At 66.9% G+C, this 24,868-nt stretch overlaps 1 protein-coding gene across 2 annotated transcripts; it reads right to left on the bottom strand.

The window, feature by feature from the left end:
• Positions 1–857: 857 nt before the first annotated feature.
• Positions 858–23,047, bottom strand: RARA (retinoic acid receptor alpha). 2 transcript variants are annotated; one of them, XM_074557505.1, is made up of 9 exons: positions 22,782–23,047; positions 15,901–16,196; positions 5,830–5,978; positions 5,584–5,725; positions 4,651–4,811; positions 4,389–4,565; positions 3,479–3,683; positions 3,143–3,301; positions 858–1,547 (listed from the first exon to the last, which is right to left on the bottom strand). In XM_074557505.1, the coding sequence occupies exons 2-9, from the start codon at positions 16,076–16,078 to the stop codon at positions 1,336–1,338; spliced, it is 1,383 nt and encodes a 460-aa protein (XP_074413606.1). In that variant the 5' UTR covers positions 16,079–16,196; positions 22,782–23,047; the 3' UTR covers positions 858–1,335. The 2 variants fall into 2 exon arrangements, with proteins under 2 accessions (XP_074413606.1, XP_074413608.1); XM_074557507.1 differs by lacking the exons at positions 15,901–16,196; positions 22,782–23,047 and adding an exon at positions 10,439–10,827 and having other exon boundaries at positions 859–1,547.
• Between the last annotated feature and the right edge of the window lie 1,821 nt (positions 23,048–24,868).

Below are 24,868 nucleotides of genomic sequence, written 5' to 3'. Positions count from 1 at the left end.
CCCGGCTGGGATCAGCTGTGGCCGGGGACAGCCCGGCGGGGAGAGCGGATCTCCCGGCCCCAGAGGGGTCTCGGCCCTCGCCGGGCCGGGCTGGGCCGTGCCCCGGTGCCCCCGGTGCCCCCCAGTTCCTGTTGTGGGCGGCGGACACAGGGCTCACCCGGCAGCTGCTGGAAAAAAAAATACGGACAAAAAGAAAATAAACAGGTCCCATCCCTGCGCAGTGGCAGGAACACCCCTGATCCCCCCAAGCTTGGCATGGGGAGGGCCAGGGCTGCTCCCAAACCCCAGACTGCTCCCAAAACTGAGCTGGGAGTGTCACAAATGCATCAGGGCTGGCCCCTGGCATAGAGGGACATCACTGTGGCCTCAAGGGCGGGAAGATCAGAGCTTTAGGATACTGGGGGGACCCCAAAGGGTTCTGTCCCAGTCCTTGGGGATGACCAGACAGGCAGAGCAATATGGGGAGCCCTGGGCTGCCCTCCTGCAGCAAAGACCCCCCCCCCCCAAACAGGGCTTGGGGTGCCACAGCCTGACCATGTCCCCACCCCGGCTCCCCCTCCTCCCCTGGTACCCCACAAGAATAACGAGCCAGGCACTAGAATAAATAAACTTTATTCTGGAGCCAGCCCCCCCCGTCCTCCCTCCCCGTCCTCCCCGTGCCGGCAGGGCCGGGCCCCCCATCCCCACGAGGCCGGGACTGGCACCACCCTGTGCCCCCCACAGTCCCCTCCCCGCCTGGGGGGCCGGGGCAGGGCCCGCCCGGTGCCCCCCGACTCTAAATCCACTAAAATCTCAACAACAACAACAAAAAAAAAAAAGGAATTTAATAATAATAAACCGTGTGCCCCCCCCTCCCCACCCTCCCCCGGCAGCGCCCGCCGTGCCCCCTCCACCTGCACAGGCCTAAAAACCCCTCCAAACTTTTACAAAGGTTTTAAAACGTATTTATAGATATTTATAGATATTTATATATATATACTTTGCTTTCTTTTCTCTTTTAAATGACTCTGCTTCCTCAGCGTGCGGGGCTGGCCGGGCCCCCCCCCCTCGCAGACGGCCGGGGCGGGGCGGGTTGGGGAGGGGGTGGCTCGGTGGTCGCGATCCCGTGGGTGCTGGTGCTGGTGGGGCCGGGGGCGTCCCCGAGGTCCCCGCGCCCCTGAAATGTGACACAACCAACGCGCTGGGCCCGGGGCTGCTGCGGGGAGATCCGCTCCGGCGGGGGCTGCCGAGGAGTCCGCCCCGGGCGGGGGCTGCAGCCGGGCCGGGCCGGGCCGGGCCGGGCGCGGGGGCTCCCCCCGGTACCGGCGGCTCTGTCCTGGTGCGCGCCGGGCGCGGTCACGGCGAGTGCGTGGCGGGGCTGCTGCGGTTGGAGCTGGGGGAAAGGCTGGGGCTGCAGCTGCCCGGGGGGGGGCCCAGGCTGCCCCCGCGGGGACCGCCCGCCTGCCCGCCCAGCGTGTCCATGCCCTCCGAGTTCTCCAGCATCTCCTGGATGAGCGGCGGCATCGAGCCCGGGATCTCCATCTTCAGCGTGATCACCCGCTCGGCGCCTGCGGGAGGGGCAGGGTCAGCGGGGGCTGCCACAGAGCGGCGCTCACACAATTGGCAGCCTCAAAGTGGCACCCCCAAATGGTACCCAGAAAACCCCCAAAATGGGACGCTAAAAATGGCAGGCCCAAATGGTACACAAAAAAACCCCAAAATGGCACACTAAAACAGGCAGCCCTAAATGGTACACAAAAAAAACCCCAAAATGGCACATTAAAACTGGCATCCCCAAATGGTACCCAAAAAAACCCCAAAATGGGGCACTAAAACTGGCATCCCCAAATGGTACACAAAAAACCCCCAAAATGGGGCACTAAAACTGGCACCCCCAAATGGTACACAAAAAACCCCCAAAATGGCACACTACAACTGGCATGCCCCAAAATGCTCAAAAACTGGCACTCAAAAAATGTCACACCCAAAACAGCAGCCTGAAAGTGGCAGCCTCAAATGGTACCCAAAAAAACCCCAAAATGGTACACTGAAACTGGCACCCCCAAATGGTACCCAAAAAAACCCCAAAATGGGACATTAAAACTGGCATCCCCAAATGGTACACAAAAAAAACCAAAATGGCACACTACAACTGGCACGCCTCCAAATGGGTGCCCAAAAACTGGCACCCAAAAAATGGCACACCCAAAACAGCAGCCTGAAAGTGGCACCCCCAAATGGTACCCAAAAAAAACCCTCAAAATGGGACACTAAAACTGGCACACCCAAAAGGCACACAAAAAAACCCCAAATGGCACCACCAAAATGGCACATTAAAACTGGCACCCCCAAATGGTACACAAAAAAAACCCAAAATGGCACACTACAACTGGCACGCCTCCAAATGGGTGCCCAAGAACTGGCACCCAAAAAATGGCACCCAAAAAATGGCACACCCAAAACAGCAGCCTGAAAGTGGCACCCCCAAATGGTACCCAAAAAAAACCCTCAAAATGGGACACTAAAACTGGCACTTCCCCAAATGAGCACCCAAAAACTGGCACCCAAAAAATGGAATGCCCAAAACAGCAGCCTGAAAGTGGCACCCCCAAATGGTAACCAAAATGGCATCCCCAAAAGGCACCCAAAAAAGACCCAAATGGCACCATCAAAATGGCTCATTAAAACTGGCACCCCTAAATGGTACACAAAAAAAACCCCAAAAAGGCACCACAAAAACTGGCACACTAAAAAATGGCACACTAAAACTGGCACCCACCCAAATGGATGCCCAGAAACTGACAACCAAAAAATGGCACAACATTTTTAGTGCTGCCCAAACAGCACCCTGAAAGTGGCATCCTCAAATGGTACCCCAAAAAAACCCCAAAATGGCACCCCCACAAAACACCCAAAAAAACCCAAATGGCACCACCAAAATGGCATCCAAAAAGTGACACTGCCAAAACAGCTCCCTCAAACTGACAGCCCCAGCTTTGCTTCTCCCTGGGCACTGAGGGCAAGGGACATGGTCACATCCCCAGCATCCCTGGAGGATGCAGTGCTGGGTGTGTCCTTCATCCCCTCTGGAGGATCCTGAGTGACCCAGACCCCCCATTGTCCCTGGATGTTCCCTCAGGACCCAAAGCCACGGGAGCCTCACCCTTGGCGCTGATGCTGCGCAGGTCTGTGATCTTCATGAGCATCTTGGGGAACATGTGGGGCTTGTTGGGCCTCCTCTTCCTCACGTAGATCTTCAGCGCCTCCAGCAGTGGCTCCTGCAGCTTGTCCACCTTGTCAGGCTGCTCCAGGTCCTGGCGGTCTGCGGAGGGGGCACACACAACACACAGTGGTTGAGGGGAACAGCACATCCTGTGGGTTCCCATCTCCCACCGCTTGGGCTTCATCGGGGCTCTCCTTGCTCAGCCATTGTGGGGAGCATGGCCGCGCTGCGCCGGGTGCCCGCGGGCACTGGGCAGGTGCCCATCCCTGCACCCACCTCCGCAGATGAGGCAGATGGCACTGAGCAGCCCCGTCTCGGCGTCGTCCATCTCCAGCGGCAGCAGCTGGTTGGCGAAGGCGAACACCAGGTCGGTGAGGGGCCCGAACCCCGCGTTGTGCATCTGCGTGCGGTTCAGCGTCAGCCCGTCCGAGAAGGTCATGGTGTCCTGCTCCGGCGTGTAGCGCGTGCAGATCCGCAGGATCTGGGGTGGGGACAGGGCGGGGAGCTCAGCCTGGTGTCCCCTCCCCATCCCTGTCCCCATCCCTGTCCCCATCCCTGTCTCTGTGTGTCAGAACTCAGTGCATCCCTCTGGGTGCCCAGAATTGCCAGGACCCTGCCAGGGGGCTCAGAGACCCTGGCACACAGCCCAGAACACCTGGGGATTTGATTGTGACCCCTGGAGCAAACTGCCAGCTTTGTATGAGTACCTGAAAGTCACAGAGGTTTGAATAGTATAATAATAAAATTATCACAGGGTGGAAATGTAGATTTTAGGATTTTTGGTATGGGGGTTATGGGGACAAGATGGAGGAACTTGGGTGTGTCCAGTCTTTCTCCTTCTTGTTCTCCATTTTCTGCTGTCATGTTGGCACTTTGGGATTGGTTTAGAGTAGAAGTGCACTGTCTAACACAGGTGATGGGTATTGGGAATTAAGTGTAGATATGTTGTACTTGGTTTGTGGTGTAGAGGGATGGTCAGAGTGCCTGTGGCTGCCCTGCTGAGCAGACCTCAGCTGGGCAGAAGGAAAATTTTATAGATAAGAATTGATAAACAACCTCAAGACCGAAAACTGAAGAGTCCAGACTCATTCTTCAGTTGCATGGGCTGTAGCAGAGACATCCTGCACATCTTGGGGCAGCAATGAACAACAGCAATCAACAACAGCAACCCGAGACCCCTGCTCACCAGGATGTCGAGGCAGGCGGCTTTGAGGAGGGTGATCTGGTCGGCGATGGTGAGCGTGGTGAAGCCGGGGAGCTGCTTGGCAAACTCCACCGTCTTGATGATGCACTTGGTGGACAACTCGCTGAACTTGTCCCACAGGTCGATGTCCAGGGACACGCGCTGCTCCGAGCTGTTGTTCTGTGGCGGGAGAAGGGGGATGAGTTCACAGAGGGGGTGCCACCCTCCCCAGCCCCCCAGGACCCCCAGACCCCGTGCCACTCACCGTAGTGTATTTGCCGAGCTGGCAGAGCGCGGGGAAGGTCTCCTGGTGGGCTTTGCGCACCTTCTCGATGAGCTCCTCCACCTCAGGTGTGATGATGTAGCTCTCCGAGCACTCCGGCTTGGGCACGTCCTTCTTCTTCTTGTTCCGGTCATTGCGGACGGCTGCAGGAATGGCAGGGTCACTGTCACCTGGCCCTGGTGCCACCCAGCCCCTGCCCCACCCTGCTCTGCCCCTGAGGACACCAGCAATGGGCTCTGCTGTAGTGACAACCTCCATCAGCCCCACAACCCCCAAGTCATCGGTTAGACCCTGCACCCTTGGGGAGACCACACTCCTTGCCAAGGGGACAGTGCTCTGCAAAGCAACACATCAGAGAGGGACCCCGGGGACAGAGAATGGCAGCTAAGCCACCACGCTGGGTGAAGGGCACGGGAGACACCCTGGGGGTGGCAGCTGGGAAGGGGGGAGCAGCTGGGAGGAGCCCCAGCCCTGCAGGGATCAGCCTCTGTAGGCTGAGAGGGCTGGGACCCCTCTTAGGTGCAGGGTGAGCCCCTGGGATGCTGAACCCCCCTGGCAGTTCCTGCTCCTCCCAGGGGTCCCAGTCCCCCAGGGGCTGGCAGATGGGGCAGGACTCAGCTGTGCTCAGCAGCCCTATCCCCCCGGGCACCCACCGTGGGGGCACAGCCGGGCACCATGACAACTGCCAGCGGAGCAGGGAGGCCTCCTCAGCGTCATTTATCTCTGACATTATCAATCACGTGTTGCCTGGGCAACTGCCAGGCTGTGACACAATCCCAGGGGGTCCCCATCCCCCTTGAGCCTTGCTGGGCACGCAGTGGGGGCTGCTGGGATGGCCCATCACACCCAGAACGCCCTGAGCAAGCACGGTGTCCCTTCATCCCTGCTCTTCATCCCTTCCCCATCCCCACTCACACTCCTTGGACATCCCGACTTCGAAGCACTTCTGGAGCCGGCAGTACTGGCACCGGTTGCGCGTCACCTTGTTGATGATGCAGTTCTTGTCCCGGTGGCACGTGTACACCATGTTCTTCTGGATGCTGCGGCGGAAGAAGCCCTGGGGACCCCGCACGGCCCCGTCAGCGCCCGCCACGGGCACCCCGAGCACCCCGAGGAGCCCGGGGAGCCCTGGTGGCACTGGGGACAGGTGGCAGCGCTCACCTTGCAGCCCTCACAGGCGCTGACCCCATAGTGGTACCCCGAGGACTTGTCCTGGCACACGAAGCAGGGCTTGTAGATGCGGGGCAGGGGCGGGGGCGAGGGCGGGCTGGGCACGATCTCCTCCGAGCTGGTGCTCTGCGTCTCCACGGCTGTGGGGAAGGGGAGACACTCAAAACACGGAGCCCCCAAAGCAGGGAGCCCCCCATGCTGCCCCCCAGCTCCGGGGGTCCCGGCAGCCCCAGCCCAGCGCTGCCCAGCCCGGCCCTGGCGCCAGGTCGAGCGGGGCCAGCGGGGAGAGGACGCGTGCTGGGAAGATGCAACGTGACATTTCCAGGTCACAGAGACGATGTGGAATTCAGGCAGACAAAAAAAAAGGGAAAGAAAAAAAAAACAAAGAAAAGAAAAGAAAAGAAAAGGGCCGGGATCCCAGGAGCCCCCAGCCCAGGCAGCAGCACTGGCAGTGGATGAGGGGATGGAGGGTGCAGGGCCAGCCTGGGGGGACAGTGCCACACACTCAGTCACACGTGTGGGCACACGTACAGTGTGACACTGCACACACAGGGTGACCCCCACAGCCCCAGGGTCACCCAGCACCCCCAGCCAAAGCATGGCCCCCCAGGAGAGCACAGGCACAGTGGCACCCCGAGGTCCCCCAATGGAGGACATCCCCAAGGGCAGTGCCACCTTTGTCCCCATAACAAGCAGACCCTGGCCCAGACAGCACACAGCCAGTACACCCCTGCACCCCAAAACCTCATGGACCATGCCTGTTCCCCTCCTGCACCCCAAAACCTGGAGGGATGTGCCTCTTGCACCCCAGAAGCACCCCCATCCCCTGCGGGATGTGCCCAAGTCCCCCTGTTCGGACAGGGAGGGGTTCAGTGCAGCTGGGGTGCACCCCTGCAGCTGGGGGGACTCAGCACAGTTGGGGTGCACCCCTGGCATGTGGGGGGGCTCAGCACGGTCAGGGTGCACCCCTGGAGCTGGGGAAGGCTCGGCACGGTTGGGGTGCAGCCCCAGCGTGGGGCACAGCCAGGCAGGGGTTAAGCGCTCCCCGGCTGCTCCGGGATGTTTGCGAATGTTTTTCTGCAGCCGAGCCAAGCGAACCAGTCAAACAGGATATTAAAGGCCAGGCCCGGCGGGGGAGCCTGGGCCCCCCCCCCTGCCCCGCCGGCCCCTGCACCCCAAAAAGGGCCCCAGGGCCGCCAGAGCCCCCCCCGGGGCCGGGGAGCTGCGGAGAGCCCCGGTTGGGGACACCGGACCCGAGAAGGGGCCACAGAGGAGTGGGGGGCTTGGGGTGAGGGGTGGGGGTCCCCAGGCCGGCAGTGCCTCGGGATGGGGCCAGGGAGGGGACAGCAGGACAAAGCCAGCCCTGACGCTTGTCCCGCTTGTCCCCAGGCAACAACGGGGACAGGGAAAGTGCGGGGTGTGACAGGAGCGTGTGGGGCAGGGTGGGGAGTACCTGGGGTGGGATGGGAGTGTGTGGGGTGGGATGTGGGTGTGTGGGGTGGGATGTGAATGTATGGGGTGGGAAATGAATGTATGGGGTGGGACACGAGTGTGTGGGGCGGAATATGAGCGTATGGGGTAGGATATGAATGTATGGGGTGGGATACAAGTGTCTGGGGTGGGATATAAGAGTGTGGAGCACTGGGGGAGTGTGCAAGGCAGGAAATGAGCGTGCAAGGCAGGACACAAGCGTGTGCGGGGGGCTGGGAGGTGCAGGGTGGGACTCAGGGCTGCGAGGTGGGACGTGGGTGTGCGGGGTGGGATCGCGGGGTGCGGGTGGGACACGGGCGCGGGGGCGAGCGCCGGGCAGAGCTCCCGGGCTGAATAAATCACCGCTGCCACTCGAGGGAGCGGAGCCATTAAAGTGACTGAGAGAACGTCGTCTATAATTTATCGCCTCTTTTATATAATTTAAGAACTTCCTCGTGGAGAGCTGCACTCACAAAACGCGGATTTGACAAGATTTTGACGTGCTGGATGCGGAGCGGGGGAGGGGACCCGGCTCCCTCCGCGTCCCTGCGCTGCCAGAGCCGCGCCAGCACCCCGGGAATCCCCTGCCACCGCTGTCACCACCGCGGAGGGGACACGGACACGGCCACGGCCAGCTGCCCAGGAGCCCCCCTATAGCAGCATCAGGCCTGGGGGGGCACAGAGCAGCACCCAAAGGCGCTGAGCGGGGCAGGATGGGTGCCAGGCTGGGGTGCAGTGGGGACACGGCGCACCCCAATGCCCGGGCTCAGCCCGCAGCAGGGAGGACCCCGCTGTCTCCCCCCGGCCGAGGCAGCGCAGCCCGGCTCCAGCTGCAGACCAGATGCTGCGGCTCCGCCAGATCCCGGGCGAGCGCAGCCGCCCCCGCCCGCGGCCCCGCCGGCTGCTTCCTGCCCGCGCCGGGGGACCCCGGGGCACCCCGACACCCGCACCCCCGCCCTGGCGTGGGAAAGCGCCCGCGGGGACACCCCGTGTGCCAGGGCCCGGGGGGACACCGGCTCCGCACCGCCACCACCCCGCCGGGCTGCGGGACACAGCCCGGCCGGAGCGGGGAGGATGAGGATGAGGATGAGGATGAGGATGGGGGGATCAGAGGGGGAGCCCACGCGGGGGTCGCACAGGGCCGTGCCAGGGGTCACAGCCCCCCACACAGGAGGGTGGAGGCCCACCCAGGGCTTCCCTGCGGATGAGAATCCCACGTGCCCCGAATTCCTGCGCCTCTGCAGGAGAAGGGGGAGGAAGGGAAGGAGGGAGGGGAGAGGGTGCCGGGAGCCCAGGGCCGTGGGGTGCCCGCTCCTGCTCACGGCCACGGGCACCGCCTGCTCCCCACGGGCACCCTGCCCTCTGCCAGCGCCAGGGTCTGGCGTCCCCAAAGCCCGACACACCCACAGCTTTCACAAGGCCATGTGAGGCCACCCCGTGCCCGGCGAGGGGGGTGCCACGCACAATCCAACCCCACGTACCCCTCTGACACCCCACAGCACCCCAAAAACCCCCAACAGCACACGGCTCCACAGGGCAGGGGGCTCCCACTGTCTCGGGGGGCTCCTACAAGCTTTCCCACCACCCTCAGGAGCTGCCTCGTGCCTCTGTTTCCCCATGGGGTTGTGGGTGGGCTCCCCGAGCCCCCCAGAGCAGCTCTGGCTCTCATGCCAACACAACACGCCCCGCCGGGCAGGGCAGTGCCACGCTGGGCCAGCTGCCAGCACCGCGGGGCCAGCGGGCACAGCCGCAGCTGGCTCTGAGGAAACTGAGGCACGGCACGGCACAGCCCTGCCCGGGCTGGCACCCCCGGGCTGGGGAGACACGGGCACCGTGAGTGACGTCGGGAGCGGGGCACGGAGCCAGGGAGCGCCGCCAGCTCCGGCCGCCCACACGCTCGCCAGGTCATGGTCACCGTGACCAGAGCCCCGAGGTGCCCCAGGCAGGGCAGGGACACAGGGCCAGCAGCGCTGCGACCCACAGGGAGCCCCCGCAGGGCTGGGGGGCACAGAGAAGGGACAATGGCCACCAGGGACCCCGCTCGGGACAGAGCCAGGGGCCAGCGCTAAGGGTGGCACTGGAGCTGGGGACCCCCGTGCCCACCGAGGCGTCGGGGGCAGCCCCCACTCGTGGCAGAGGCAGCGGGAGCCCCGCGTGTCCCCAGCGCAGACAAAGGCCCCGCGGCCGCGCTCGGTGCCAGCGCAAAGGTCGAGCGGCCCCGAGACAATGAGGGGAGCGACACCGGGGGTCCGCGGCCGCCTTGGCACAGCGGGCACCCCGCATGGGCCTCCGCCAGGGATCCCGCCCGCCCTTAGCGGGGTGAAAGTCCCGCGGAACCCGGCAGGACCTTCCCCGGGCCGCTGTGGGGCCCCTGGGTGCCAGGACACGACAGCCGGGACAGGAGACTCCTGCAGCCCCCCCAAACCTCACTCGCCCCCACACCGTGGGCACAAAGCGGAGCAGGGCTCCACATCCCCGAGGGGGAGCAGCTCCAGGCTGGGGGCACTGGGACCGCGCTGCCCGTGCCCCCCGCTGCCCATCGCGGTGCCCTCAGCCCTCCGTGCCCCCCCTGCCCAGGGCACCGGGCCGTGACCCCTGCAGGGACACGGGGCAGGGTCCCGCCAGCGGGAACAGCACTGGCCCGGCCCCACATCCACCCCCTGCCCAGGGGGACCCCCCGACCCGCGGCAGGGTGGGGGCCCAGGCTGGGGCTCCCCCGCGCCTGGGCAGCCGCGGCGGCTCCGTCTGTAGTTAATTGGATTTTCCCGGAGCCTTTATCAGGAGAGAGCGAAATTCCCGGCGGAGCCCGGACCCCGCTGCGGGAAGGGGGGAGGCGAGAGGCGACCCCCCTGTCTCCCCCCTTCACCGAGCTCAGCCCCGGCTGCCCCCGAAATAGGGCAGGGGGTGTTTAAAGAACCGAAGGTTCTGCGCATGGAGCGGGTGGGGAGGAGGCTGAGGGGGCTGAGCCCCCCGCACTCCTCCAGGACCCGCACTCAGCTCAGCCCCCCGCCCACGGCCCCCGCACCATCCCCGCAGCCCCCCCCGCACCCGCCCGCGTTCCGGGGCCGCTCTCCCCGGCCCGATGCAGCGGGCGGGGGGCCCCGTCCGCCCCCGGTGCGCAGGTACCTACAGCGGCCGGAGCTGCTCCACGGCGGGGGCCGGCGGGGGGGGCAGCCCCGGGGGCCCGGCCCGTAGAAATCCATGCGGAGGAAGGGGCCGGGGGGCAGCCCCGCCACCGCCGCGCCCTCGTACATGGCCCCGGGGCGGCGGGGGCGGCTCCCCCGGCCGGGGCGGCCCCGGGCGGTCAGTGCCCCCCCCCGCGCCCCCGGGGCGCCCCGCGCCGCGCTGCCATCGCCCCGCGGAGCGGCCCCGCCGCTCGCTCCGCGCCCGAGCGGCGGGAGGAGGAGGAGGAGGAGAAGGAGGAGGAGGAAGAGGAGGAGGAGGAGGAGGAGGCGGGGGGAGGGGAGGAAGGCGCAGCCCCGCCGGCTCTGCGGCTTCGCCAGCCCCGGTCCCTCCCGGCACCCGCCGCCTCCCCGCGCTTAACCCGCTCCGCGCCGCGGGGCCGCACCGGAGGGGACACGAGACACCGGGCAGGGACACGGACAGGGACAGGGACACGGGACACGGACACGCGGGGGGCGCACGGACATGCGGGGGACGGGCACGGACACGCAAGAGAGAAATGGACACGCTGGGGGGGGGCACGGACACAGGACACGGACAAGGGACACCGAGAGGGACACAGACATGCAGGGGGGTAACAGACATGGTGGTGACACGGACACGCAGGAGGACACGGCAGAGAAATGGGCACAGGGGACACGCAGGGGAACACGGACACGCAGAAGGACGCGGACACGCGGGGGCAGTGCCGGGCAGAAGAGAAATGGGGAGGGGCTCAAGGCGGGGCTGGGGGGCCCGGGGGTTGCCCGGAGCAGATGACGGGGCCTGGGGGTCCCGGGGGGGTCCCGGGGGCTGCCCGGCGGCCGCAGCTCATTTGCCTAATGGGATGCGGGTGAACTGCGGGTGAACCCGCGGGAAGGGCTCACCTCGGCCTGACCCTCGGGGGGGTGGGGGGTGGCTCTGTGTACATGCATGTGCACGTGTGTTCATGCATGTTCCCAGTGCATCACGCGTGTCTGCATCCCCGCTGCAGCGGGGCCATGTGTGCTCCTGCTGCACAGACACATGGGGAGGTGTGTGTGCCTGCACAGGGCTGCCTGTGTGTGCACACGTGTGTGCATTCATCCTGCACACACAAACACACACACACGTGTGTGGCACCGTGTCCCACCGAGCACATGAACACACGAGTGTGTGCACAGCCCGTTGTATTTATCTGTGTGTGCATACACACGTGTGTGTGCTGGCGTGTCACCCTGCAGGGCACAGAACCCTGTGCCACTCCTCCCCTCCACACAAGGCCCTGCTGAAGCTGACACCACAAACCCAGGGAGCCCGAGTGGTGACAGCGGGGACGGTCACACGCCAAGGACAGGCCCTGGGGGTGCCACTTCCCTCTGCAGCGGTGATCTGCCTGCACAGCGGGCACACCCACGCTGCCCCGGCCCCAGCTGCCCAGCCCAGGCTGCCCTGGAGGGAGAGGAGCCCCAGTGAGCCCCCAGCTGGGCCCTGCCATGGGCAGCAGGAGCACAGGCTGGGAGGATGCGGGCACTGCCTCACACATCTGCGTGTCTGTGTGTGGCTGTGTCTGTGTGACTCTGTGTGCGTGTGCATGTGACTGTCCTGTGTGCATGTGTGGCTGTACATAGGTGGCTGTGCACAGATGTGACTGTACATGTGTTGCTGCACATGTTTGGCTGTACGTGTGTGGTGTCCCTGTGTGTGTGGCTGTACGTGTGTGGCTGTATGTGTTTGGCCGTCCCTGTGTGTGTGACAGTGCACATGTAAGGTGGTTGTACATGTGTGGCTGTACATGCATGGCTGTCCTGATATGCATGTGTGGCTGTACATGTGTGTGTGTGGCTGTCCCCATGTGTGTGGCTGTGCACGCGTGTCCGTGGGTCTGTATGTGTGGCTGTGCACATGTATGACTGTCCCTGTGTGGCTGTACGTGTCTGGCTGTACACATGTGTTGCTGTCTGCGTGTGTGTGGCTGTACATGTATGGCTGTCCATGTGTGGCTGTTCCATGTGTGTGTCTGTGCACGCATGTCCGTGTGTGTGGCTGTCCCCGTGTGTGTGACTGTACATGTGTGGCTGTTCTGTGTGTGTGTGGCTGTCCATGTATGGCTGTACATGTGTGGCTGTTCCATGTGTGTGTGGCTGTCCATGTGTGGCTGTTCATGTGTGGCTGTTCCATGTGTGGCTGTCCCTGTGTGTATGGCTGTACATGTGTGGCTGTTCCATGTGTGTGTCTGTGCACGCGTGTCCGTGTGTTCGTGCGGGGCTGCGCAGCGCGGCAGCAGCGCCTGTTTAAATAATAATGGCAAGTCGGGGCTTTGCTTAGCCAGCAGGTTTCGAACAAAAGCCCAGCGCTGCTCCAACTTCCTGCAGCGAACATGACAAATGTCTGCTCTGACTCATTTACCAGCGCTGGAAAGAATGTGCCTGCGATGGAGGGGACGGAGGGGACGGCGCAGGGGACGCGGGCGGTGGCACCCGTGCCAGAGGCCGCCCCGACGGGCAGCGCTTCCCATCCCGCATCGTTTCCTGCACCGCTTCCCACATCCCTTCCCGGCCCGCATCCCCTCCCGTCCCGCGTCGGCGGCAACAGGAAGAAACAGAGATTATAAAAAAAAAAAAAAACACCCCAAACACAAAGCCTTAATTGCAGAGCCAAGAGGAACTGGGCGAGGGGACACCCCGCACGTAAATCCCGCAGTGTGAGGGGGACAGGCACACCCCGCCCTGAGCCTGGGGACACGAAATCGGGGCCCTTCCCGCACCATCCCCAGCCCCGCATCCTGAGCGATGCTCCGGGGGGACAGAGCCGCCTCCAAAGGGCTGATGCAAACCCAACCCACGCTCCAGCCCATGGGGACCCCATGGAGAACCCCCCTGTGCCCAGACGGGATGGCTTTGGGGTGGCAGGGTCACAGGGATGCCCGGAGCCCCCACAGGAACCCCCCATCCCTTCCCCCACCGCCGCGCCGGCACCTCGGGGCCCCGCAGCCCCCCCCGGGCCCCGCAGCCCCCCTCTCGCCCGCCCACTTCAAAAGACCCCATTTATCCCCTTCAGCCGCTTTTGAGCCCGGCGAATTCCCGGCTGGAGCAGGCGGCTCCCCCCGGCCCCTGACAGTGATAGAGAACCTCCGCCTAATGGGCTTTCCCAGGCCGGGGGCCCAGCGCCTCATCAATCTTCGCCGGGCAGTGATGGGGGGGTCCCCAGCACCGCCGCACCCCGCGGGGCTCCCCCCGGCCACTGCCCCGAGCGGGGCCCCCCGGCCCCCCCCCTGCCGCCCCCCGGCCTGCAGGGAGCACGTTTTGCTCATTAATTTTTAAAAATTAATTAATTACGGGGCGCTGCGGGGGAGCGGCTGCGGCGCGAGGAAACCGGAGCCAGCGGGTTGGGTGACAGAGCCAGCCCAGAGCGGGGCCCCTGTCCCGGCAGTGGGGCCGGGGGGCTGGGCTGGGGTCCCGGAATCAGCCAGGCCTGGGAATCAGGGCGAGGAGCCCCTCAGGGACCCCCCAGACACGGCACGGGCCAGGGGAGGGGACCGCAGGGACAGGCAGGCGCCACAGAGCCCCCGGGGATGGGGGCACAGGAATGACCTGGAGGTGCCACACGTGCCAACATGGGGGTACACACCTGGCACAGGACACGGGGCACGCTGCTGTGTGTGTGTGTCAGCAACACACAGGCACTGAGGGCACTGATACACACATGTGACAGACGTGTTTGTGCACACAGAGGGCATTGACACACACACGTGACAGACGTGTGTGTGCACACAGAGGGCACTGGCACATACATGTGACACACACACGCACGCCCTGTGCAGCCCCAGCTGTGCACACACAGGCACAGAGGGCATTCACACACACACATGTGACACACACATGTGTGCACACAGAGGGCACTGGCACAGACACACACGTGACACACTTGTGGATGCACACACAGGCCCAGAGGGCACTGCGACACACACATATGTGACACATGCGTGCACACCCTGTACAGCCCCAGCCATGCACACACAGGCACAGAGAGCACTGGCACACACATGCACATACATGACACATGTGCACACCGTGCACAGCCCCAGGTATGAACCAGGCACAGAGGGCACTGACACACACACATGTGAGTGCACACAGGCACAGAGGGCACTGGCACACACACACACACATGTGACACACGTGCATGCACACACAGGCACAGGGGGCACTGACACACACACGGCCAGCCCGGGGCCGCACAGCTGCAGCACATCTGGAGAGGGCGGGACACACGGTGAGGAGGGGGCGGTGGCACCGGCGGGACACAGACACGGGCACCTCCTTGCGCCAGCAGTGGCACCACAGGACACCCCAAAACTGCAGCACCGACCCAAACAGGGCACCCAGCAGCGGTGTGGATGCTACAGGCGGGGAGGGCAACACATGGTGTCCCCCACCCCTTGCATTACTCGGGCACCCAGCAGGGAAAGCCAAGGGGAAACTGAGGCACGATTCCCCACCTGCCTCAGGACAGCCGTGCCCGCGGCCCTGTCCTCAGTGTCAGGGAAGCGGGGGGGACACAGGCGGCCCCCCCAGCCTGTTCCCACACGCCCGGAATGGCCCCAGAGCCAGCGCGGGGGAGTGGCCCCACCCGCCGACACCCAGTCGCTGAACTGGTCCCACTGGGTCCCACCGCCGCCGGGGCGGCTCCGGCGGGGACAGCACCCAGGGCCGGCCCTGCCCGGACCTGCACCGGCCCCCGGGGCCAAGGACGGGCCGGGGGGGCCCCGCCACACCCCGAGCCACGGGGTTCGCCCCGGCAGCGGGCGCCGCAGGGCACTCATGCTGCAGGGAGCACGCACGGGGTGAGAAGAGGTCCGGCAGCCGCAGCATGGCGTGCGGGGAAACTGAGGCACGCTGAGGGGTGCTGGTTTGGGGGGATCCCGGGTGGGAGCCCACGTTCAGCGGCTCTCAGCTGCCGTCATGGCAGGCAGTGATTACTGAGGCTGTGATGGACGAGCCTGTCACGGGGAAATGGGATCGGGAGCAGCGGTGATGATGATTGTCTTCATCGCCTTCATCACCTCCCCCATGGCAGCCCCACCACCTTGAACAAAGAGCCACCGTGGGGACACAGCACCCACAGGGTGGTCACAGTGAGGGACAGGAACACCCTACAGGCCATTAACAACCAGCCACTAATGAAGGTGAGCACAATTAATGGCACAACCCCACCAGGACCACGGACCACTCCCTGCCTCAGTTTCCCCAGCAGCAGCACTCACAGGGACTCACAGAGAAAAGCACCACGGAGGCCTCAAAATCAGCTCCCCACAGGTGTGGCTGGGAGCAGGGAGACCCTCCCTCACCAGTGCCACTGCTCCAGGGACACATGGATCCCATACTGGGGACAGAGCCTGGCCCAGAGGGGTCCCCACGGTGCCCCCCGCCCCAGGGCCCTGGTACTCACTGGCAGGTGACGGGGTGCTGTATCCACTGACGGGAAGCTGGTGCTGGATGCCAGCCAGGGTGCTGGGTGGAGAGAGCCCCCCCAGCATGTGCGGGAAGAAGAAGGCGTAGGGGGGCACGGGGTAGCCATTGAGGTGCCCCCCGCCCGGCGTGGGGCAGGAGCTGCTGTTGCTGGCCATGCTGGGCTCTGTGCTGCGGGGGGCTCTCAGGGGTGGGGTCCTGGGGGCCAGCAGAGCATGGGGCCCGCGGGTGCCCTGCTGCCGGGCTCTCCTCACAGCTGGTGCTGCTCCTGTGGTGCTGCAGGGGGAACAGAGAGGGGCATTAGCACAGGGGCTGCGACCCCTGATACCCTCACACCCACCCACCAGCACCACCGTGCCTCAGTTTCCCCAGGCACACATCCCCTCCCGGCCCCAGGAGGGCGCAGCCGGCCGGGCCGGGGCTCCGTGCGGGATTAACGCCGATCCCCCGATTAACGACACCGGGACGGCGGCACCGGCAGGCGCAGCTCGCTAATCCCGGCTTAGCTGGCTGGGCGGGGGACGGGGGGACGGCGTGGGGACGGCCTGGGGACACTGTGGCCCCACAGGGCACCCCCTCCAGCCAAGGGCCACACCATGATCCCAAACCTGCTCTGCCATGCCAGGCATGGGGCATGGGGCACGGAGCAGAGCCTGGGGGCAGCAGCCCCTGCCCCAGCCTGGGGGGCTGAAGGGCAGCTGGGGACGGGCAGGGGGGGCACACGGGCACACCGGGGTCCCCTGAGGACAGCGGCTCTGCTCCGGGCTGGCTCTGCCGTCACGGCCACGCTCCCACTCCGGCTGCGCTCCCCCATCCCTGCACGGATTCCGAGGGGGCTCAGGGACCCGGCATCGTGGGGAGGGGGCTCAGCCCCCCCAGGACCAGCACCGGGGGGCTCTGCCGGCCTCAGGGCTGGGCTGTGCCCATCGTGACACCGCCCTGTGCCATGTGCCACGCCGTGTGCCCACCGGCACGGACCCCTGGCCCGGCCGGCCGGGGGGCGATGGGAAGGGGGGCGCGGGGCTTTCACAATCCCGGGCTGGCTGTTTATTTAAGTGCTGGCGCGGGGCCCGGCGGGGGCTGTTTATTTGCCGAGAGTGCTGGCTCCCGGCCCCGCGGAGGCGGAAAAGGATCCAGAGGAACAAGGCTGGGCCGCCCGGCAAGGCGCTGGGGAGGAGCCGGGATGGGCATGGCCCTGCCCGCCCCCCCAGAACACAGCTGGGTGCACCCACTACAGGCAGGACCCCCATTCTCCCAGCTCACCCCAGCACGCACTGACCCAGTGGGAAACACCCATGGGGACACCTATGGTGCTGCCACCCTGGGGTGGGCACCCATCAGTGCCTGGGTGAGGGTCACAGCCCCCCCAGCACCCCAGTGAGTGTGGGATTCCCACAGGCACTGCCAGGGCACGGTGCCGGGCGCCAGCTCAGCATCGTCCTGGGCACAGCCCTGGCCTGGGCTCCACACATGGCCCTGCAGGGAGCCTGGCCTGGCTCTGGGGCACTGCCCATGCCCCCCCCCGGCCAGGCCGTGGCCCCCGAGCTGTGCTGGCCGGGGGGAGCCAGGGGAGGGAGGCGCGGGAAGAACTGTTTATGTTTGCCGGTGCCAAGTGCTGGCCGGGCACCGCGCCAGCCGTGCCGGGGCCCAATTACTCAACCCGCTCAGGCCCCCCCACACGCTGCTGGCCAGCCAGAGACAGAGCCAGGCCAACACCACTGGCCTGGTCACCCCAGCGACCCCCCTTCCCAGGGCTCCACACCATCACAAGTGGCCAGGAGGGTCTGGGCATCGTGGCCAGCCTTGGTGCCATGGGTGCTGTTGGGCAGGAGGAGCTGCTGCCCAGGGGAGCTCCCCTGGGACCGTGTTCTGCCACAGCTGCTCTCCAACTGGGGGATCGTAGGCACCCCAAATGGGGGTCCTGGCTGTCCCAAATGGGGGTTCTGGCTGTCCTGACCAAGCTGCATCCCCAGAGCTCCCCCGGGTGAGCAGTGTGGGGCCAGGGGCCGTGCAGCCCCCTCGGCAGGGCCCGCGCTCTCCCGCCCCAACGCCTTTTCCTCCAGTCCCCGCAGGAGCTGGACGAGGCCCGGAGCTTCCTGGAATCCAGCGCCTCGTTCCAGCCCCGTGGAAAACGTTGCTGCGGGGCCCGGGCCAAACGCAGCCACGAGGAACCTCCCACCCAGGCCGGGGGTGGCCCCCGGGAGCGGACGGACAGACGCACGGACACGCAGATCAGACCGTTCCCAGGGCCAGCAGCAGTGGGGCTGGTGGGGGACATAATTTGGGGGGCCATGGCTGGGGGTGAGGGGACACAGCTGGGGTGGGACACGGCTGCTTAAGCCACCATCCTGCTGTGACCCCAAAGAGAGCACAAAGCCCTCTGCAAAAACGTGTGCACACCCTGACAAGGCAGGCAACATTGGCACAGCCCCACAAGAGACCCCTCCCAAAAAGGCAGCCCCCCATTGTGACCCTCCAAGGTGGGTTCAGCACCCACGTCCACATCCAGCATCAACCACAGAGCACCCACACCACAACGCCCCCTCCCCAGTGCCCACCCTGACACCCCCCTAGCACCCCCGGAGCAGGCAGCACCCAAAACAGCCCCAAACCCAGCTGTGCTTCCTGTCGGGGCACACGGTGATGGCAGCAGCAGCGCCCGGATGTGACACGCCGTGAGCGGGGGCACCGCCCTGGCACCCCCGGCAGCGGGGGGCAGCGGGCCCGGGGGTGCTGGGGGGTGTTTGGGGGTGCCTGGGCACAGGGCAGCGACCCAGCCCTTCCTGTCACGCCGGCGGGCACCGCGCTCCCGGCCGCAGCTTCCCCTTGCCACTCTCGATTCCCAGGCGGATAGGTTTCAGTTCAGTCCCGGCCCAGCCGTCACAGCCTGTCACCCCAGACTCTGTCACCCTGCTCCCCTGCCACCCCAGAGTCTGTCACCCCACTGAGGTATCGCCCCACTGCCTGCTGACCCCTCCGCCCTGCCACCCCGCTCCTTGTCCCCGCTGCCACCTCAGGCTTCACCACCGCAGCATCCGCGCTCCCCAAACCCGGCAGCGGCCGCCGTGTGCGTCCCCCACCCTGCCCAGAACGGGCCGTGGGGACCCTCCCGGTGCCAGGCTGTCCCCGCGGTGTGTGGGCACAGCGGGGTTGCCGTGCTGAGGCACGGGGGCACAGGATGGCAGCCTCCGGGCAGGGCAGGAAGCGCCTGCGGAGCCGCTGCGGTTGCAGCCTGCGGTTTCCTCGCTGGCAGCAGAGCCAGCCCGGGGTGGCCTCGCACGCGAGGCCAAGGGCCCGGCTGCCCCCATTGCCCCCCGCCACCACCGGCCCCTCCCCGGGCAAGGCAGCAGGGTTTGGAGGTTGTGCAGGCGTGGTGAGGTGCTCCCCTGACGGGGCTGCTGAGAGAGACCCTCTGCCGTATCCCCAAAGCTCTCCTCGGTGAGTCACCGTCACGTTTCTCACGTCCCCGGGCAGGCGTGAATCATGCCCAGCCTGCGGCACGGCCGGAGCCAGCGGCACACACTCGGCCAGCGAGTGCCGGGCCTGAGGCTGCTGGGAACAGCAATCCGAGGATGCTGAGAGCAGTGCAGACCCCAGGACCTACATTCTCCTCCTGAGGGCCAGCAGATGACCCAGGGGCTTGCTCAGCCCCACTGCAGGTCCCTGGGCAGCACTGGTGTTCCAGCATCCCAACACCAACTGCAAGATACAGTGAGCCACCACGGCTCCCCCAGCACAGACACAGCGCCAGGGACACCTCACTGTCCATGCTGGCCTCCCCAACCCATGGAGGCACATGGGCACCCTAGGGAGTCACCGCTGGCCCTGCAGTGTGGGTCCTCACCCCAGCACCCCACATCTCGCTGCTGCCAGGAGCCACAAACTGAAATTCCACCTGTTGCGGCCGGGCCGACTCCGGTTACGCCGGGAACGCCGCTCCGGTTACAGCTCCCGCACCCAGCACCAGACACGCCATTCTTCTGTGGGAACAGGTGCCCCAGCCCCCGCCACGGCCCCTGGCACGGCCACAGCTGTGCCACAGCACCAGCGGCACCGCTCCGGCCTGGCTGCACCGTGGGTGCCCTGAGAGGAGCAGGCCAGTCCCGAAGGTGCAGTGGTGTCATGATCCACCAGCCCCTCACACTGTGGGGACAGCACCCTGGGGACACACACACACACCCAGCCCTGCCTGTCCATGGAGGGGACATCCCCAGGTACAGCCCAACCGCCATCCTGCATCCCAGCCCTCAGGATGAAAGCAGGAACCTGCAGGCCCAGGGTTCACAGCCCTGGAGTGTCATGCCAGGGCTCCCCGAGTACCCCATCCATGGGGTCCCGAATGCCCCATCCCAGGGGTGTCCCAGAGCGCCCCATCCCTGGGCTCCCCGAATACCCCATCCCAGAGCTCCCCGAGCGCCCCACCTCAGGGGGCATGCACCCCATTCCAGGGCTCCTGGAGCACCCCATCCCCGTTCCCCAGGGGCTCCCGGGCAGCAGGGGGATGGTGCCCCAGCAGCCACTCGCGGCACTCCCGGTTGTTTTTAGCCGAGGCTGCGGCGGCAGCCGGCGCCCTGGGAATGGCGTGCCGGGAACAGCGCGGCCCCAGACAGCCTTCGCTGGCTCGGCGACAGCCGGCAGACAAGTGCAGCTGGCACGGGGCCGCTCGGGACACGGCGCGGGGGGACCCGGCGGGCAGGCGGCGGCGCGACACCCCCGAACACCGGGGTTTGGTGGCACCGTGCCCCCAAGCCTGGGCAGGCTCCCGGGAGCGGAGCCCTGATGGACCTGGGGGGGACAAACCGTGACCCACCACCGAGCCGTGCCCGGGCTGCCTGCGGGCGGGCGGCCGTGCGCCACTGCCACGTCCCCTCGCCATGTCCCTTGTCGCTGCCCGGCTCAGCGGGGACAGCGGAGGGGACAGCGGAGGCCACGGCGGGCGCACGAGGCCCCTCGCCGGGCCCTGCCACGAGCCACCCCCCGCTAAGCCGCCTCCAGCCGCAGGGAGATTAACCCATTTTCCGTAATCAGCACATGTGTCACCGCAGATATGATCGCACACCCCCCCGCCACGCTCGCTGTGCCCCCCCGAGCCGGGGCTGGCGCTGCCAGGGGTGCCCCACGGCATGGGGCACCTTGAGGCTCCAGGCACGCACTGCAGGGCGCTCACAGCTCCCCTCCAGCCTTGAGGTGCTGCTGCTGCAGCAGCGCCCCAAAAAGGGCTGGGGGACCCCAGAGCTCAGCCACACTCTTTGTGGCAGCACCGCCATCGGCGCTGGACGGTGCCAGGACAGTGGCTCAGGGCACGCGCGGCCAAATGTGGCACGTTGTCACACCAGAACCTCGTGGATATAAATAGATGCAGAGCGGCGGGATGGTGAATCCCAGCGCCGCAGGGCAGGCGGTGGCGGTGGCACAGCCGTCCCCAGGCTCTGTGGCCGCGACGCCGCTGCTGCCACAGGGACACGGAGGATGTATGAGGACAGCTGAGCGAAGCCAGGTGTCCCTGCGGGATGGAGCAGCCGCAGGCACCACCAGGCAGCTCCGGATGAGGCGCAGGGCAGTGCCCTGCCCCTGCCATCCCGCTGTCGGTGTCGCCGTGTCATCGGGGGGGCTGCGAGCAATGGGCAAAGGGGACAGACACCCACCAGGACACCCACGGGCATCCCCGGTGCGAGCACCCCCGGAGCAGGCGCATCCTCCAGCCGCACCAAGGTCACCCCCAAGGGCAGGGTGGGGGCCCACGGGTGACATATGGCCCGGGAGCAGTGGCCGCGGGGCCGCTAAGCCACCGAGCCGTCACCCGCTAATCCCGGCAGGGGACGCGGCGGGCACTGCACCCGCAGCCACCAAACCGGTGCCCGCCCGGTTCCCCGGAGCGGGGGGACCCCCTTGGGGAACACCCGTGTCCCCCCCAGCACCCGCCGCGCTGCGGGGCGGCCCCTGCCACCAACGAGGTCAAAGGTCAGGGGCACAGATTTGGGGGACAGACGCACAGATTTGGGGGACGGACGCACAGATTTGTCCCCGCACCGGTGCGCCCCAGCTTGGGGTGCTGCTCCCCGTTACCGGGGGGGTCCCTGCTCCATCGGGGTCGAACACTCGGGGGGCTGCACCCCCAAGCCCCCACCCCGCCCGGAGCCCCGCCGCCCCCAGCCCGGCCCCGGGCAGCTGCTGCGGGAGGGAGGCAGCGGCCGCCGGTCCCTTCCCCGGCCCCGCCGCCCCCCGCCCGGCTCCCCCGGGCCCCCCCGCCCGCCGCCGCCCTGTCAGCCGCGCAGAGCGATGGCTTCCTCCGCCCGCCGGCCAGGAAACGGCGCAGACGCCGCTCCCGCCCCCCGGCCCCCGGCGCCCCCCGCGCTCCCGGCCCCGCTCCCCCGCCGGGCCCCGGCCCCGCCGCACCCCGAAAAGGGGAAGCGGCCCCGGCCCCCCCCCGCCGCGGCGAGGTGGGGGCGATGTGGCTGCACCGGCGGCCCGGGGGAGCTCGGTAATCCCGGGCTGGTGTCCCCAGCACCGCGCTCTGTGGCGGCCGGCCGGTCCCCGGTGGGGTGCAGAGGCTCCCCGGAGCCCGTCCCGGCGTGGGGGGGCAGCGCTGCCGCCCGGGAGCGCCCGGGCTGTCGGTACCGGGAGAGGGAACTCCGGCACCCCCAAGCCCAGTGTAGGAGGCAGAGGTCGAAGCCGCGATCCCGAAGCCGCTGCGGCTCCGGTGCTCCCGGCAGCCGCAGCCCGGCGGAGTCCCTCCCCCGCTGCGGGAACCCCGGGATCACCCGTTACCGGAGGGGGATCCCCAGAGGCGGTACCGGAGCCGCACCAAGACCCTCCTTCCCAACCCCGCTCCCACGGGCACATCCAGAGCCCACTCATTACCTGCTCACGGAGACTCCAACACCGAAATCCTTAAACCCGGGGAGTTCCCGGTGGTGGCTGCATGGCGGCGGCACCGGGAAGGAGCGGGGGGGGGAAGGGGGGGGGGTTCGCCCCGGCTTAGAGGGGTGAGGGAGGGGTGGGGTGGGGGCTCCCGGGGGGGTTCACCGAGCGGCGGCCGCGGCCATTGCGAGTCATGTGCTCGCGGGGAAACTTTACCCGGGGCTGGGCCGGGCGGGGCGGCAGCGGCGGCGGCGGCGGCGGCGGCGGAGGAGGGCGGGGGGGGAGCGGGAGGAGGACACGCCCCTCTCTCGGGCCACGCCCCTTCCCCGCCCAGCCGACCAATGAGATGCGGGCGGGGGCGGGGCGGGGGCGGGGCCAGCCGGGCTTTGTAACTCTTTGAAGTCTCCAGAAAGCGGAAGGGGAGAAAGTGGGTGCGCGCGCCGCGCCGTGGGGGGGGCTCTTAAAGGGGCCGCGCACCGCAATTTCCATACTCCCCTCCTTACCCTTTCCCCTACCCACACTCATAGGAGGAGGTGCTTCAATCCCCCCCCTCAACCCGCTTCCCTCCTCTCTGGCTCTGGGTACCCACCCCGGGTGGAGGATTGGGGCGCCCACATGATGGAAAACAGGAGCTGGGTTCTCCAGGGGTGTAGAGGAGAAATGGGAACACACTGGGGGAAGAGGGATGGGGAGTCACTGAGCTGCCCCCAGGCTCAGAGGGGAAGGGCTGGGGGCACCTGTGGCACCCCGGGGATACAGAGTGCCTGTACCCAGAGGAATTCCCTGTTCTCTGTCCCCGGAGAGATGCTGATCCTGGGAAGGCGATGGCAATGGAGACACGGATATGGACCAGGCTGCCCAGCCACATTCGGGGGGCCCAGAAAGGGCTGCACCCACCAGCACAGCCCAGACCCTGCGGCACGAGGGCTGGGAGGGCAGTGGGGCAGGAGCTCCCCTGGGAAGCCACACATGTGAGGAGTGTAGGCAGCCCCAGGGGGCTCACACTGACGCCCTGCTACCCAGGACCCTTGGGTGCCTGTCAGGATCCCACTGTGCCCACACAGCAGGGTGATGCCCACCAGGCCACTCAGCACATTGCCGTGCCTCAGTTTCCCCCGTGCGCTCACCACAACGAGGTTGGACACCGCGGCCGGGCCAGCCTCCGGCCCCCTCCCCGCACACCGAGGCCCAGGCGCCGGCATGTGCTCAGCCCAGTGGAATGTGCCAAATCACTCCCAGATGTGCACGCCGGCCAGCCCGACCCCCCTGCGCTCCCACCGGGACACCGGGGAACCCCCCCGAGCCCGGCCCGGCCCCGCCGCACCGAGCCCACCCCCGTCCGCACCCCGCCCGCTGCCGCTCCCGCGGCGTCGCCGCACCGAGGGCGGGCAGGAGGTGCCACCGGCCCCGTGTCCCCGTGTCCCCCGTGTCTCCCGGGCCTCGGCCGGCGCGGGGTCGCGCGGGGTCCCGCCCCGCAGCCGCGGCCCCGGTGCCAGGCGGGAGCAGCCGGGCGGAACGGGGCTGTCAGATGGAATCTGGGTGCCGGCGGTGACGGCGCGGCGGGAGGCGGCCGTGCCCGCCACGTGGCCGCTTATGTAAGGAGAGTGCAAGGGAGGACAGCGGGGCACCGGGGACACCGGCGAGGGGACACCGAGCCCCCGCCGCGCCGAGCGCTCGGGCACGGCCCGGCCCGGCCCGGCCCCGTGGGCGCGGCACGTGTGTGCGTGCGGGGACAGGCGGCACGGCTGCCGGAGGAGCCTGGCGGTGCCCCGGGCCCCGCACGTCGCTGCCGGTGTCGCGGGTGTCCCCTCGCCACGCTGCTGCCACCGCGGTGACGAACGGCGCCGGCACCCACGCTCCCGCTTCCAGCTGCGCCATCGATTTTTCATCCACTGCGGCACAGCGGGGCTGGGGCTGGCACTGCCATGGCCGGGGGGGCTGTCCCCAACGCTGTCCCGCTGTCCCCATGGCCACGAACACGGCCAGGACACCGCAGGGACATTGCCAGGATTGGCAACACCCCGGTGTGGCCCAGATGTGGGGGTGTCCCTGAGCCACCATCACCTCGGGGGGACACGGGGGGATGG

The sequence above is a fragment of the Zonotrichia albicollis genome, chromosome 23 (assembly GCF_047830755.1).
Source record: "Zonotrichia albicollis isolate bZonAlb1 chromosome 23, bZonAlb1.hap1, whole genome shotgun sequence".
Taxonomy (NCBI): domain Eukaryota; kingdom Metazoa; phylum Chordata; class Aves; order Passeriformes; family Passerellidae; genus Zonotrichia; species Zonotrichia albicollis.
Note: the sequence above shows the minus strand (reverse complement) of the source record. Positions and strands in the feature narration are given on the sequence as shown.